A 16,329-nucleotide genomic window follows, 5' to 3' on the forward strand; every position below is an offset into this window, starting at 1 on the left:
GAGAAGGTGAGTAGGGGGGTGGATAGTGGGAGCAGGAAATCAGGGACATTTGGGAAAGAATTAAAAGAATTGGGAAAGATGCTATGGTGAGGGAGATAGGGAGTCAGGTCGTGGTTTTCAGTCCTTCCAGTCATTTCTGTTTCACTATGACCTCTTTTGGGGTTTTCTTGGCTAAGATGCTGGAGTGATTTCCCATTTGTGTTTCAGGCTCATTTTATAGACAAGGAAATCAAGGGCAAGAGCCCTAAGTGACTTGGGAAGGGTTGCAAATCTAGTAAGTGTGTCTGAAGCTGAATTTGAACTTTAGCCTTCCTAATCAGTACCTACTGCACCACTTAACTGCCTAAAGGGGCTCAAAGGATACCCTTTGCACCATGAGGTCCACCCTGAATTTAAATACCCTAAAATTGTAGTTGACCCAGGCAGCAGGATTTATGATTTTCTCTTTCCATTCAGTAGCATCTAAGTACAAGCAAAGGTTGTTGCCTCATTTAGAATTTATCCAAGGATATGCTTTACCTAAATTATCAACTTGTGTCCCTCCCTTGATCTCTAAGGCCCAATCTTTGGCCCCTTCTTGGAGAATTGTTGGCCAGATTCATTGAGCTGACAGCTACTCTCAGTTTGGCCAAGTGCTAATTAGAATTTCCTAGGTGCCCCTTAGTATGGGATGCTTCAGGAGCCTAAAAAGAGTCTCTGCAGTGTTCTCTCTGGGCATGCTCAGGTCCCATCAGGTTTAGAAGCAGACAAAGTTCACACAAAAAGGAGATAAAATAAAAAAGAGTGAGAAACAGGTCTGCATTTGCCAAGTAAGGCAGAGAACAGAATATAGGGATTGAGGCAGAAGCTGGGGCCTGGCATCAACCATGGGTCCTGTCAGTGAATAAGCATGGATTAAGCACCTTCAGTTTTCTAGGCAACTCACCAAGTTTTAGGAAGGGAAAAGGCAGTCCCTGAGGTCAAGGAGCTGTCAGTCTGTCAGAGGAACATGGAAATGGTGGAGAAGAAACAATAGATCAGGAAGCTTGGTCTTAACTAATCCAGGGAAAGGAGAGTGTTTGGGAGTGTAAAGACATCTAGTTCAATGGGATACAATGGAATAAAGGGGAACTCAAGGAGTGAATGTAATAATAGATTAAGGAGAGTAGAATTAGTGGAAAAAAGATTAAAAATCAAAACAAGAGTGAGACAAAATCCAGGTACACCTCAGCGATATTGCAGAATCAGTTCCAGAGCTCTGCAGTAAAGCAAATATTGCAATGAAGTGAGTCACTTCCATTTTTGGTTTTTCAGTGCATGTGAAATTTATGTTAAAAATACCATTTTCTATGACTTGCACAATACTATTTTGTTTTTTCAAAGTACATATTTTAATGAAAAATATTTTGTTAGTAATAAAACTACCTGTGCCTGAGCCTTCATTGAGTCCTAATCTTCTTTCTGGTGTGGTCTCTGGTCCAGTGTTGCTGGCTTTTGAGTCATCACAGTTGTGATTGCTCAAGGTTGGCAGTTGCCATGGCAGTTTCTTACAATAAGGCAACAGTTAAATTTGCCACCTCCATTGATTGACTCTTCTTTTCCCTGGAGTTTAAAGTACACTTATGATTTGGCCTAATTTCAATATTTTTGTGTCTCAGGTAATAGGAAGACCCAAAGAGAGGGAGAAAAAAGTCAAGCATGCAAAAAGAAAACATTTTTTCTTAAAAAAAATTTGAACGAAAGTAAGTGCCATGGAAAACGGCCATCCAGTTCTGTGAACAGAACATGCCCATTTGTGGGGTTGGTGATCTAATCTCACCTGCAGGGATACTTTTCAGGTAACTCAGCCATTCAGAGTTCATGGCCTGACTTGAGGTTGTAGCAAGAACTCTGGGTCTGCCAGTTTCAGAGGTGTTTCTGAAGATCCAATGTGATTGTCTGTGAAGGTCTTTCCAAGTCAAGTTATTCTGCAGATCTGAAGTAGTGGCATTTGATTGTGTCAATTTAATTGGGAAGACTTTTATCTTTACCTGAAGAAGTATCATGTAGATCAGTTTACTTTCTTCCAGTGGAGGGAAGTGTTTATAATTGTGTGTGTGTGTACATGTGTCTCTGTAAATATGTTTCACTATTTGTTTTTTTGCAGAAGGAAAGATTAGACCTGGAATGAAAGAGACTACTGAAAAGCTAAGTATTTCTGTGAAAGAAACACAGCAAGAAAACCTCATGAGTGATGGTCCCTGCGACTTCACTAGGAGCCAAATCTGTGCTATATTTCAGAAAGTCCACCCTGGAGATAAACTTTATGGTTGTCATCATTGTGGGAAAAGCATGAATCAACAGTCCTCCCTGATTTACTGTCAAAAAATTCATACTGGAGAGAACCCACATGAGCTTCATCAATGTGATGTACATTTTAGTGAACACTCCTCCTTCCTTATTCATCACATTATTGACAGTGAGAGGCAACTTCCTGAATGCAGTCAGTGTGGAAAGGCTGGGAGTTGCAGCTGTAGTCTTGGTGTACATCAGAACATCGAGTCTAGAGAGGAACTTTATGAATATGATAACCATGGAAAGGCATTCCTACAGAGCTCCAGTCTTACTCAACATCAGGAAATCCACAACGGCGAGAAAGCTTATGAATGTAATCCCTGTGGAAATGCATTCAGATTTAAAGACCATCTTACTCCACATCAGAAAATCCATACGAAGAAACTTTATGAATGCAATCAGTGTGGAAAGGCATTCGCAAAGGGCTACACTCTTGCTGTACATCAGAGAATCCACACTGGAGAGAAACCTTATGAATGTAATCAATGTGGAAAGACTTTCAGAGAGAGCTCCAGACTTCGTCTACATCAGATAATCCACACTGGAGAGAAACCTTATCAATGTAATCAATGTGGAAAGGCTTTCACAAGCAGCTCATATTTTGCTGTACATCAGAGAATCCACACTGGAGAGAAACCTTATGAATGTAATCAATGTGGAAAGGCTTTCACAAACAGCTCAAATCTTTATGTACATCAGAGAATCCATACTGGAGAGAAACCATATGAATGTAATCAGTGTGGAAAGGCTTTCAGACAAAACTATCTACTTGTCTCACATCAGAGAATCCACAATAGAAAGAAAGTTTTTGAATGTAGTGAGTGTGCAAAAGCTTTCCATTCTAGCTCCAGTCTTGATGTACATCAGAGAATCCACAATGGTGAGAAGCCACGTAAATGTAATCAATGTGGAAAGACTTTCAGTTCTAGCTCCAGTCTTGCTGCACATCAGAGTATCCACGCTGGAAAGAAACCTTATGAATGTAATCAATGTGGAAAGGCTTTCAGACTAAGCTCTGTACTTGGTGCACATCAGAGAATCCACACTGGAGACAAACCTTATGAATGTAATCTTTGTGGAAATGCATTCAGCTTTAAAGGCCATCTTACTCTACATCAGAAAATGCATATGAAGAAACCTTATGAATGTAATCAATGTGGAAAGGCTTTCAGACAAAACTCCCTACTTGTCTCACATCAGAGAATCCACAATGGAAAGAAACTTTTTGAATGTAGTGAGTGTACAAAGGCTTTCAGTTCTAGCTCCAGGCTTGCTGCACATCGGAGAATCCACACTGGAGAGAAACCTCATGAATGCAATGAATGTGGAAAGGCTTTCATAAAGAGGTCCGAACTTATCCGGCATCAGAGAATCCACACTGGAGAGAAACCATATGAATGTAATCAATGTGGAAAGGCTTTCAGAGTAAACTACCAACTTACTCTACATCAGAGAATCCACACTGGAGAGAAACCTTACAAATGTAATGAATGTGGAAAGACTTTCAGAGAGAGCACCAAACTTAATCTACATCAGAGAATCCACACTGATGTGAAACCTTATCAATGTAATCAGTGTGGAAAAGGTTTCAGACGAAACTCCCACCTCACTTTACACCAGAGAATCCACACTGGAGAGAAACCGTATAAATGTAATCAATGTGGAAGGGCTTTCAGTTCTAGCTCCAATCTTGCTGCACATCAGAGTGTCCACACTGGAAAGAAACCCTGAATGTGATCAATGTGGAAAGGCTTTCAGAACTAGACTTCCTACTTGCTGCACATAATAGAATTCACACTGGATAGATATATAATATGATTGATCCTTTTATATACATGCTCACCTTATTATACAAATCTGATGAAATCAAATTTGAGGGGACGTCGTTTCTATTTAATTATTTTATTATGGCTCGTTTACAATTTATAAAACAATGGTCATTTAGCTATCTCTTACCAAGGAAACATGAATCATGGAGACCTCTCAAAACTTATATTCCCTTAGCTAAGTGGGAGTTACCTATAGGCATAAATCAATGCTGATTACTTAAATTTTAATGAAAATGAGTATTATGAGATTTGGGCTTATTCTAAGGAGGGGCTGAGTAGGAGGGGCCCGAATCTTGACTCAGTTTTGGACAAAGAGACTTATTTCTAGCCTGATCACCATTACATAGTGCAGTCTAGACCAGTGGGTTCCAATTCCCCTCAGAACTGTTTCACTAAAACACAATGGGCCAGAATTCACCTATAATAAAATCCCTTTACATTTTGGTCTGATCTAAATTTTCCCAGGTCTTGCCAAAGATTTCATCTGATCATCAGCCCTGCCCTTCAAAGACTGACTGAATCACCTACACTGGCCAATTTCTGAATGAGGAGATGGGAATAAAGCTTAGTCCTAATTGAATAATTGTTTATTTATATGGGACAAACATTGTTTTCTCTCACATGAGAGAATCCATTCTAGAAGACATGTACTTAGTCAATCAATATGAAAAGTGTTCAAGCTAAAGTCATTATTGATGTTATTCTGATATTTCCTATCAGAATTCACATGGGATAGAAAGTATTTCCATAATGAATGTGGAAAGACGTTCTACTAGCACTATAGAGCTTGTAGACATCAGAAATTTCACCTTATGATCTAGCCCTGTCTGGACTCTGGAAAGGTCTGCAACCAGAGATCTCTTCCTTTACATCAAGGATTGCTAGTGGAGAAAAGACTTATGAATGTGTTCAGTGAGGACCCCCATTTACCTGGAAGAGGCAGGTCAGTAGACTGCACAATATTCACAATGCAAGGTAGCCTCATAAAAGCAATAATGGTAGGATGGTGATCATCTGATGATTTTTTGTGTATTCCAATGTGTACATTGAAGAAATCTTGCTGGAGATAAAACTTATGAATCTAATTAATGATTAATGTTTTCTCCCTGCAGCACAGACCTCACTAGACATAGTATATTTCATATAGTGCATGAAGCCCCAAAAAGAGATTGAATTTATCTCAGAAACCCTAAGGATTATCATGCCTTCCCTAACAAGTGCTATGGCACCCTAGGGTGAAACCTGTCTCTGGCTTCCTCACTTAACTGCACTTTCCCACTGTAGTGAGACACCTTTCCTGCTCACCTTTCAAGCTGTCCTAGACTGGTAATGTGGTTCACTGCTCCAAAACAGGTTCTGAGCCATTGCAAGGTTTTTTTCAAGGGAATCTGGAAGACCCTAGACAAGTGAGTGCCTCACCTTAGCCCCAGAAGTCCCCATGCCCATATATTCAGGAAATACCACCTTGATAGCTCAAATTTTCTTGCAAAGGTTCCTTATCTTTCCCATTCACTTGTTCTATTTCTTTGCAATGCCCAGTTAAGAAAACCTTATCTCTCCTTGCTATTCTCACAAATTATGAATTCATTTGGGGAAATCTCCCCTTTGCTTTCCCCTTCTTTCCTCAGCTATTTGTAAGGCCTCATCAGACAGACATTTTGTTTGTTGCTCTTTTTCTGTGAAAGATGTTTAATTGTTGCCTCCTGTGCAATATTAAGAATCACTGTCAGTGGCTCTTCAGGCACTCTGTCTACCACATCTAATCCCCTAAATGTGTGCATCACTTCCAGTTCCTATCCATAAGCCATGCTATTTTGATCATATCTTTAGGGTCTAAGGGTTTTCCCTGATTTCTTAAATTTGAGTCTGAATTTTGCTGTAAGAAATTTAGGATCTGAACCTCAGTCAGCTCCAGATCGTGTTTGGACTGATTGTATAGAATGTCATCCTCCCACATCTTTTCCCTATAAGAATATTTTGGAGTTATTGGTTTCATAAAACTGAGCAACTTTGGCCTCTTTGGAGGCAGTGGTTGGAAGATAGAATTGTTACTGTGATATTGAATGGTTTTCTTTGGATTTGAACCATACTTATGTATATATTGGAAAAATCTTGCTGGAGATAAAACTTAGGGATCTAATTAATAAGATTAAGTCTCTTGCTCAAGATCTCGTTAGGTTTTGCAGTTTAAGAGACCTCATTAAACATCCAAAATTACTCACTGTAATGAATTCCCTAAAAATACACCTGTTTCCAGTGAAATCCTGATGTTTGTCATTATTCTTCAATAATAATCCTTTGAATTCATACGCTAGAATTTCTTTAGCCATTGTCCAGTTGATGGGTACTCAGGTTGTTCTTTGCTAGAACAAAATGTTCTCTTATAAATATTTTGTTAAAAGACAACAGTCCTTCTAGAGTGTTAAAAGTGTAGCTAGACATATGCTTTTCTATGTAAGGTGATAATTTTGAAAATATATTCATCGGAATTGATGTCATTTCAATGGCATCAAGTTTTTTTTTTTGTTATTCTTTCCAAAACAATAAAATTTGTTTTAAATCTGTAATGTAACTTTTATTATGCTTCAAAATTTTATTGTAGTTTTGGGAAATATTTGATAAGTAATGTTAACTTTAAATATCATACCTAGTGGGTGACGCACTTTTATTCTTAGGAAATCAGCTTCTCTTTTGATCTAGATGCTGTGATATGATGAATTAAACTGCTGGAGAATGTGATTGCAATGTTCACAAACTGCTAAGTATTTAATTGAATATATTTTAAAAGATAAAGTAATAACTTAGCTTTTGGGAAAAGCAGAGAAGACAGAGATTCTCCTTTTCTGGGGAGTTTTTTGGGGCCTGACCAAATTCTTTAGGTTACAAGATGTTATCAGCCCTGGGACAGAAGTTGCTTAAAGTAGAGGTTTTCTAATTCTAAAGTAGTGAAGTGTTTTACTGAGTAATTAAGTTGTTAACAGGTCAAGAAAGGTTTGGGGAGGGGGAGCTTGCAAGTTTGTTTATAATATCCAAGTTTTATGAGAATTTGTCTGGCAACTGATAATGAAAATTATCAAATTCCACCTAGAGTAATATGTATGACAGTTCCTACACCTTTGAACAAATTCCGTCTGAATAGACTCCAACAAGTTCAAAATGGGTCCCCTTCCTTGAATACAATTGATAGTCAGATCTTGGAATGCAGAAAATGAGAAAATGACTCCAGTCCTTATTGTCCAGGTACTCCATCATGTCAATTCAACAAGCTCAGATTGCATGCCAGGCTCTGTGGTAGGATTTGGGGTTACCGATCAAGGTACCCCTCCCCACAGGGAGCTCACATTCTAAAGGGTTTGGTCAAGTATTTAAGTCAACAAGTTTTTGTTAAACACCAGATCTTTTCTAGGCAAGAGGTAGGCTCTTGCAATTCTCCAGAATGGAGAAAGAAAATAGGCAATTTGCAAACAATTACGTGACCCCCACACCCAAAGAAGGCATAATCGAAATACTGGGGATAGGTTGATTGGCCTTGAATCAGTCAAATCTTGCCTCAAACACTGAGTAGTTTGCCTCATTTTTCTCCACTGTAAAATGGAGTTGACAGTCTTGCAGTCTAGCTGTTCTAGGAATCCTGAAATCTAAGGGCACAGTTGGGGCTGGTCCTCAAAAGAATTCAACCAGTCAGACCTTTCAGTCCAAGCAGCAAGTTTATTGTGTCACCAATAGAAGCCAGTCAGAAGCCTAGTGAGTCTGTACTATTTGTGACACCAACACAAGTGGGCGAGATTTGAAGAATCTGCATTTGATGAGGTTGAGACTGATATTTTTATACAGAAAGACTAGGAGATGATGTGGATGGGATCTGGCAGTGGCAAGTATCCTGAGGTGGTCTGGAATTAGAGACAGGAGCCTAGATGGGATGAAAGAGTGTTCAGCAATCCTGGTGGGCTGGAGTGGGACAGATGCTGGGTTCCTGAAATATATGGGGAAGTTCAAGGATCTGTCCTTTTAGGGTTTCAAATTTCCCCCATCATGAGGACCTAGCAGGGTTGTTAGGATCTGATGAGATAATATTTGTAAAGTTCTTGTGCCTGGCACTAAGCAGACTCTTAAAAAGCCATTTGATTCCTGGTTTCCTACATAAAATCAACATACAATATAAATTGGAAGAAATAAACAGATAATGGACCAACCAAGGCTTCTTGAAGAAAACTGGTGAAATCAGGAAACTTTGAGACAAGGAGAGACAGCACTCAAGGAACGGGTGGTGGGGGCAGTGGTGGAAACTAGTGAACATGCAGCATCAGGAGATAGATTCATATGTGAGAAACCACATGGAGGCTGATGCCACTGATCCTTAGTACATGGAGAAGAGAAAGGTGTGTGCTACTTAAAAAACAAGTGTCAGGTTATAATATTTAATATAAATTTTGTGATAGTCTCTTTGTTCTCTCTGAAGCAAACTCAGAGAATGCCTCTTCCTATGCCAACAAAAGCCAGTTAGAGCTCACTTAACACTCCTTAAGAGACCTTTAACCTAAGGCACTTTTTCTGAATAATGGAACGTTTTCCATATTTTAATATTTTGTGGACATATGCTATGTTATAACGTGTTAATGGTAAAGAAAACATAGTCATCCTGGGTCTTAATTTCAATTCAAACTTTGTCAAGCTCTGTTATCTTATTGTATTTACAACCTATGCAATTAAGAAATTCCTTTCTAATGGTCTAGTTAATCCCTCATGGAAACCATAAATCTGAAGGACACAGCCCACCTACTTTGTCCTAAAACAGGTTAAAGTCTGGCCAATTTTTGTATTAGCAGTCAGATAATATCTGGCTCCGTAGTACTATGTAACTGTTACTTTAAGGGGAATGAATTAATAAATGTATGCATTTGGCCTGTTGCCTCTCCTTCAACTAAACTTTCAGGTCAACAGTACTGGCGACCAATGTGGATTGGAACTGAGGAATGGGACAGACATTTCCTCATCTCACCAAGGCCAGGACTCAGGTGCCAGAGGATCCAGTTTTCCTAGAGTCCTGGGCCTTGACGGGGTTGGTGTAAGTCCTCTCCCTTACAGCCTTCCAAAGGACTCCCACTAGCTTAACTGAAGTCCAAAAATTCCCTTTCAAGCTAACTCTGGGGGCAGAGACCAATTCGGGTTAAATTGCTCTGTACTAATTGGGTCTCCTCTGAGCATCAATCTGGGAAAATCAGCTAGCTATGGGTCAGTTAAAAAAAAAGCAACTAAAGTTAGAAATCTGGCTGGTAAGACCCCTGCTTCTTATATGTCAAGCCATTACCCACCTGATGATCACAGCTATTGCCAGCACTAGTGTCAATCAACTAAAGATAGCTGTAAATTCTGTTGGCCACCACAGGGCTCTTTTGGACAGGTCAAAGTTACTTTATCTTACAACCAAATTCTGTTTCAAGGCCAACAAAATCTGTAGCCAGCAGCAGGAATGTTTCATCTTGGGCTTGCTGATGTGGCTGAGGGAGAACAAGAGAGAGAAGCCTCTTCCCTTTAGGGCTGGCAGAGCTGCTTCAGTACTGGCTGAGTACTGGCCAAATTCCTTTCTTCTTCAAAGTTCTCCAGTCTGTCCTTCCCTTCACTCCCTGGGTCCGATTCCCCCTCTTTCCTCCTTCTTCCCTCTGCCTTCCCTTGAAGACCTCTGATCTGGGGAAGATGATGGTACCTAGCCGCTCTTTTCCCCCCTCACTTTCCCCTACCTGCCTTAGCCCTGAGAAACGCAACCTCTGTTCAAGCCTCCACTGCCTCCTCCTTCCCCGTCCCTGCTTTTCCTTTTAAGGACTCTGGTCTTGAAGAGGACAGTTACAATCCATTTATGAACTATCAAGCTTCTAATTGTTCTCTCTCTCTCTCTCTCTCTCCCTCTCTCTCTCTCTCTGCCTCCCTCTCTTACTTCCTCTCTGTCTCTGTCTCTCTCTTTCTCTCTGTCTCTCTCTCTGTCTCCGTCTGTCTCTGTCTCTCTGTCTCTCTGTCTCTCTGTCTCTCTCTCTTTCTCTTTTTTGTGTGTGTGCTGTGAATGAGTCTGTTATCTTGTAAGGTTTAAATGCAAGCAGTGGGACATCCAGGTCTGCAACTGGGGAAAGAAACAAACAAAACTTTAACACTTTTCCTTGTTGTTCTGGTCTGGCCAACCTGGAATTACAATGGAAAGTTAGACCATCTGAGGTAAAATCATTTTATTAGATTTGTATGTTGTGAGATTAATCATAAAAAAATTTCAGGAACTGATCATTTAAAATTACTAGAAAAAAATACCTCCTAAAATGGTGGTTAGCCCTAGAAATTCACCTTGCTAATCCTGATCATCTAACATTCCCCACTCCCTCTCAGAGTTAAGGGAGTATTTCAGAACAGGGATTCTTTAGCAACTACAGGAGTTCTTTTTAACCCCTCTCATTCCAGATCTAATTATAGAGAGGAGAATGTAGGAGAACTGTAGGGACAGCAATCTCAATGATTTCAACAGTCCTGTGCCCTTGGGTATCCTTTTAGCCCACCTTTCTAGATAAAGCTTGGAAATGTCACCTAGGTCCTATACACTCTGCCCACCCTATCCCAGCAGCTGCAAAGTGCCTGAGGCTCAGCAAATTCTGCAGCTGTGGGAGAATGAGAAAGGTGAATAGATCAGGCCTGTGACAAGCATTCACTAAACTCTTGCCTGCAAAAATCACCGCTGCTGGGACACCAGCTACTCTGCTCTTGGCAAGCTTCACTTCTCTGTTTCAGTTGCAAAATGTATTTTACGTCTGTCTGACCCGTTTTCTGATTTGTAAAAGTAAAAATAATTATGGTTGTTATGGGATCAAAATGATAAAATGATGCCAAAATGGTTCACGTAATGATTGATATGTTACACACCGTATTATTATCTCTCTCTAATGTAATTATTAACTTTAAAGTGGTTTTAATTACTAAAAGTAATAAGATCAATCATTTCTGGAAATGCAAATAATTCCGTCTGAAGTTATTGTTGTGTTAAAACTGTACTTCTAAGATTGTATTTCTGAATTTCTCTTAGATTGTGAAAATTGAGTGACCACTGTAATCCAGAAATGGTGTTAGACAAAGCAATTTTTAATCTGAATTTTGTTGAAACTAAAAAGATGTTGAGAAAATTGTGTAAAACTAGGTATGTTACTTTATCCATCCTGCTAACCTTGTCTTATAATGTTTTGTAATAGCCATTTAGAAAATCAGATATTTCCACGTTTGCATGTTAAAAAGTTGCAGCTAAAACAATTTGACTATCTTCTATGAAGCTGTAGAATTGTTAACTAAATTATTTGGGAGTACTGTTTTAATGCTGAAACCAAAAACTGTTAAGTGATTACTGTGTATGGAAAGGAGGGAATGGAGTGAAACCTTTATTTAGATTCTTTCTGCCCATTCAGAACAGTCCTCCCATTTGTGTGGGCAAGATAGCCCTAGGAAAGGAACTTGGTTTATGTAATTCCTAAACAATGAATATGACTTGCTCAGAAATTGTAATAGATAGAAAGGATTGTTAACAATTGACTTTTGTATCAGGATGAGTTTTAAATTTGAGAAGGAAAGATATTAAATAGAATCCCTTATGTGTGTGTGTCCTGGTAAATCTTTATTGCTCATTGTAACTCCATGAGAGTGGAAATAACTGTATCTGGCTCTAAGCTGTGATGAGTGAGACTTGCAGTTTAAGGTAAAAGGTTTTGGGGACCGTAACTATTTTTTGTTTTGAGTTTGAATTTGGATATAGTTGTCTGCATTAATTTCACTTTTACTGAATTTAAACAGAGTAAAGGATGTTTTTATCCTGTCATATTTCGTATGTCACATGTCCCTGCTTTTTCCTTGTATATTAAACTTCTATGATCAATAGCAAGTGACCAGCAAAATACATGAGCCCTTTTGTGTAATCTTACTGGGAAATTGAATATTGTTTTCATCTGAAATTAGAACATGTGCAGAATTTTACGTAAACTCTTGGAGAGCCACCTTAAGATGTTCCCATTGTTTGAAAGGATTTTTAAAAGCAGTAGTGCTTTTCTGAGTCAGTCTCTTACTGTTACCAATGTTACCAATGTTACCACTGTTACCAATGTTACCATTCCAACCCCGTTTTTACTCAAGCATTTTGTGATGTCTAGGAATTCTGCAATAAGTGAGAATTCAGTTAGTTATAATACTTTGGAAATTCATATTACTTCAGGATATTTTGGTAACAACTCAGCTTTAATGAATTCCAATTTTAAAGGTTTATTTTTGCTTAAGGAAAAAAGAAAGGGATATCAATCATTTTAAAAGTTTCCAACTAATTTTCTTTATAAAAGTTTGTCCCTTAACATCATAATAAATTTTAAACTGTTTTTCAAGAAGGGGAGGTACTTTTAGAAGAAATGTTTTTTAAAAACTAATATCTTGTGTGATTTTTAGAAGGCCTACTAAAATTTCAAAATAATTTACTTTTAAATTAAGGTGTAAAGCCGAAGAGATCTTGCTGTTTTGATCTGAATTTGGAGTCATTCTATGGCCTAAGCAAGAGTTAAAATTTGTGTTTGAACTTGTTATATATAGAAGATTTAATTCCTGAAGTATCTCATTCTTCCAGAGTGACTATAATTAGGGAAGAATAACAAACTTGTGAAACAGACATAGTCCCAACAAACTATGAAGATTAGTCACTAACCTCTTTGCTTTGTTTAAACTGGAAGAGGATTCCAGTCCAGTTATGCTAGTAAAAAGTAATGACTCAAGAACTACCTTGTCTTATGTTTAAAATATAAAAGCAAGTGGAATAATCTGAAGAACAGAATTGAGAGATTTGGAAGGACAAATTAAGTTGTGATTGAAACTATGAAAAGTAGATAAGGTTTGGGAACTAGCGTGGGTTATCTGAACCCCTCTTGTTCCTGGATAGTTGTTCCGGATACTGTTGTGTCAGTTTCAGATGGTTTAAAGTGTGAGGAAGTATTTTAAGAAGACAGAAAACAATTAATAGGTCAATCAGTTTTGAGATGGCCCTATCTGAAGGATACCAGCCAATATTTATTAGCTACAAGATTGGGACTGCAATTTAGTCTTGTTCGAAGCTCTGATTACAGGAATAGTTGTCTAAGTTGTCATAAAGCCAGTTGACATGTGCTGCAGGCTAACGGTGGATGCTTGGAAAGGTTTTGAAGACGACCGTGAACACAGCCTAGGTAGGATCTTCCTGACTTTATTTCCCAAATGTGCTGTTTCCTTTCTGAAAAAGGAAATTCCCCACCTGATTACTTCTAAGCCCTGCTTTCAGTACCTGATGACCACATCTCACAGTTGTGAGATAATGACTCATTCCTGGAATCAACCAGAACCAAGGAAATCTTTTCCTTCTGTTAACATTGTCCCTCTTTTTTCTTTTATAGCAAATCTTTGTAATTAAGAAGAATATAATACAGAGATAACATCAAGGAAATGATTAGATCAGGTAATAAGACAAAGATGTAATGTGATAGATGTCTAATTAAATAGAGTAGCAAATTTTGAGGGAAAACTACAGGATTAGCCTGATTCCCCTAAGAAGTATATAAAGATATATGTGATTGGCTTTTAAAATTTATCATGTTTTTGAAATAAGATCTCAAATTTGGATTTTTGCATAAAATTTGTATAAGATAGTGGCAAAAGAAAGTGAAATTATTTCTTCTTTGTTAAAGTATCTGTCCAATAATTTAAAGATGAGTTCATTTTATGGTTGAACCCTCACATTTTAAAAGATTCTTATTTCAGAAACAGCAAAAAATAAATGGAAATTTTCTGAAATTTCAAAAATTTGGAGGACAAATTTTAAGTGATTGTACTAATTTATACTGTCAGAATTATCTGAGAACTTCTAGATCTGAACAAGAAAAGCAGAACTCCCTCTTTGAATTATCCCAAGAATAAACCCTATTGTCAAAGGAAGGATATCTAGACATCAGATAACTACATGAGAAATTTGGGATTCAAAAAAGTGATGTTTAAATGGAAATTAAGAATGGATTACTGGGATACAAGGAACTTAATGTTAATTAACATTAGAAACAATGGTTGCATTTATTTGTCTGGTTCGTGTTTAATTTTCTTGTTTATATTGGTGACATATAAATCTGCCTTTCAGACATAGTCTATTGTGAGCCATCTAAGTATTAATCTCCTTCTGACTTAATGTAAAAATGCAATTTTGTCTTGTTTGAACCTAGCCCTGCGTGGCTCAGAAACTGAACTATTGCTATGTGCCTTTATCCATATTAACTATAGCGTACAGTATCATCTCACTTATCAAATTATCTGTTTTCTGGGAGACCCTGTCAGGTTTTCTGTATAGACTTTTGGATCCATCTGTCACTTCCATTGCCCCTGCTCCTCAGTGGACTGTCCTCCAATTTCGAAGAGGCCTGAAGAAGATAGCATCAGACATAAGCAGCTTTCCCAAGAGCCTGGACCAGACTTGCATGAAGAATAACTCTCACACTACTGGCTATTGAGAGGTTTTTTTTTTCATATTTTTGTTGGTCTACAGGCCTTTGACCAAAAGGAGGGAATGACAATATTTAATATAAATTTTGGAATAATCTCTTTGTTCTCTCTGAAGCAAACTCAGAAGATGCCTCTTCCTATGTCAACAAAAGCCAGATAAGGCTCACTTTACAGTCCTTAAGAGACCTTTAACCTAAGCCACTTTTTCTGAATAATGGGACGTTTTCCATATTTTAATATTTTGTGGACATATACTATGTTATAGCGTATTAGTGGTAAAGAAAACATAGACATCTTGGGTCGTAATTTCAATTGAAACTTTATCAGATTGTTATCTTATTGTATTTACAATCTATGCAATTAAGAAATTCCTTTCTAATGGTGTAGTTAATCACTCATGGAGACCATAAATCTGAAGGACACAGATTACCTTCTTTGTCCTAAATCAGATTTAAGCCTGGCCAGTTTTTGTATCAGCAGTCAGATAATATCTGGCTCCATAGTACTATGTGACAGTTACTTTAAGGGGAATGAATTAATAACAAATGTATGCATTTGGCCTGTTGCCTCTCCTTCAACCAAACTTTCAGTCAACATGGGAGAAAAATAGCTCTTCTCTGAGTTCATATGGTGGGTTCCTGCTGTCAGTTTCCCACAATGCAGAGCTTCGGCAGGAAAAATGTGGGCTTTAGTATTATGCTCAAGTATAGGTTCAGGCCTCAGAAAAAAGTGCACGTATGTAACTGAGGTGCTGAGTCTACTCTCTCTCTTTTCCCATGACAAGGGCTGCTCTAAGGGCTCTAAGGACAGCAGTGAAAACATCTGCTCATTGTAGCTCTTAACAATGCTTGTTGCAGGATCTTGGATAAAGGATGAGGAACATGGAGAAGGCCTCTTGTCCCTTCTCCCTCTGACCAGGTGAGGGCACAATTGCTCTTCTAATGACAGATTGTCCTTCATTCTCCAGGAGTACCAATGACATCATAAGGGTGATGTCCTGACTTGCAAATGAATTGGATATCAGTAAGGCAGGGCCCTGCAAAGTCACCAGCCTCACTCTGTCCTCCAGAGCCATCTGGTCCAGTGGCAAGATACAGATCAGAATGACTGGAATGGCTCCAGAGGCAGTGGGATACCTTGTCCTCTTTAAACAAAGGGCTTGCCCAGGTTGCAGTTTGTCCGAAGTAAAGCCCATCTAGTGATTTAAGTTCTGGCAAGAAATGAAGCAAAATATGCTGTCGTTTGCTATTCAAAAAAAGAAAAAAAAATCAGTCTGGGAGGGAAGGACTCTCAGGGTTTCTTACCAGAGCAGAAATGATTGCTATTTACACTCACTCTGAGCCATCACAACCCAAACAAGGCCCCCAGAAGCTTGTCAGTGAGAGCCAGAGTGATTCTGGGTTTAAGACATAGTCATGTAGGGAGTATCTGGGTCCCTTAATCCAGGTTTTTCTCAGACTCCCTAGCTCAAGGCCTGTCCTTACTGTTTCCTTGACTTCCTACCTTCTCTAGCAGGGAGAGGTATAGGGACAGGTGCAGGAGGAGAGTCAGAGGAGGCACCCTGAGCTCCTGCCATCTCTGCCACCTGTCCAGGGCTTCAAGTTCTGTCCTACAGGGAATCTACTCCTGATGCACAGATGGAACCTTCTCTCACTTATCCACAAGTATCAGC

At 38.7% G+C, this 16,329-nt stretch overlaps 1 protein-coding gene and 2 long non-coding RNA genes across 9 annotated transcripts in view; 2 read left to right on the forward strand and 1 right to left on the reverse strand.

The window, feature by feature from the left end:
• Positions 1 to 6,709, forward strand: part of LOC140521588 (uncharacterized) — a 31,114-nt gene extending 24,405 nt beyond the window's left edge. For 4 of the 7 annotated variants that reach the window (XM_072636818.1, XM_072636806.1, XM_072636810.1 and 1 more), the window contains 2 exons: positions 1,638 to 1,721; positions 2,126 to 6,709. In XM_072636818.1, coding sequence (XP_072492919.1) covers positions 1,638 to 1,721; positions 2,126 to 4,044 — 2,003 coding nt within the window. In that variant the 3' untranslated portion in view covers positions 4,045 to 6,709. The other 3 variants (XM_072636837.1, XM_072636847.1, XM_072636853.1) reach the window with 2 other exon arrangements.
• The window catches only part of LOC140522125 (uncharacterized), a 384,637-nt gene that overhangs the window by 305,208 nt on the left and 63,100 nt on the right, over positions 1 to 16,329 (reverse strand). The gene's annotated exons all lie outside the window — the stretch shown is intronic.
• Positions 1 to 16,329, forward strand: part of LOC140522166 (uncharacterized) — a 518,496-nt gene that overhangs the window by 207,634 nt on the left and 294,533 nt on the right. The gene's annotated exons all lie outside the window — the stretch shown is intronic.

The sequence above is a fragment of the Notamacropus eugenii genome, chromosome 1, assembly GCF_028372415.1.
Source record: "Notamacropus eugenii isolate mMacEug1 chromosome 1, mMacEug1.pri_v2, whole genome shotgun sequence".
NCBI lineage: Eukaryota > Metazoa > Chordata > Mammalia > Diprotodontia > Macropodidae > Notamacropus > Notamacropus eugenii.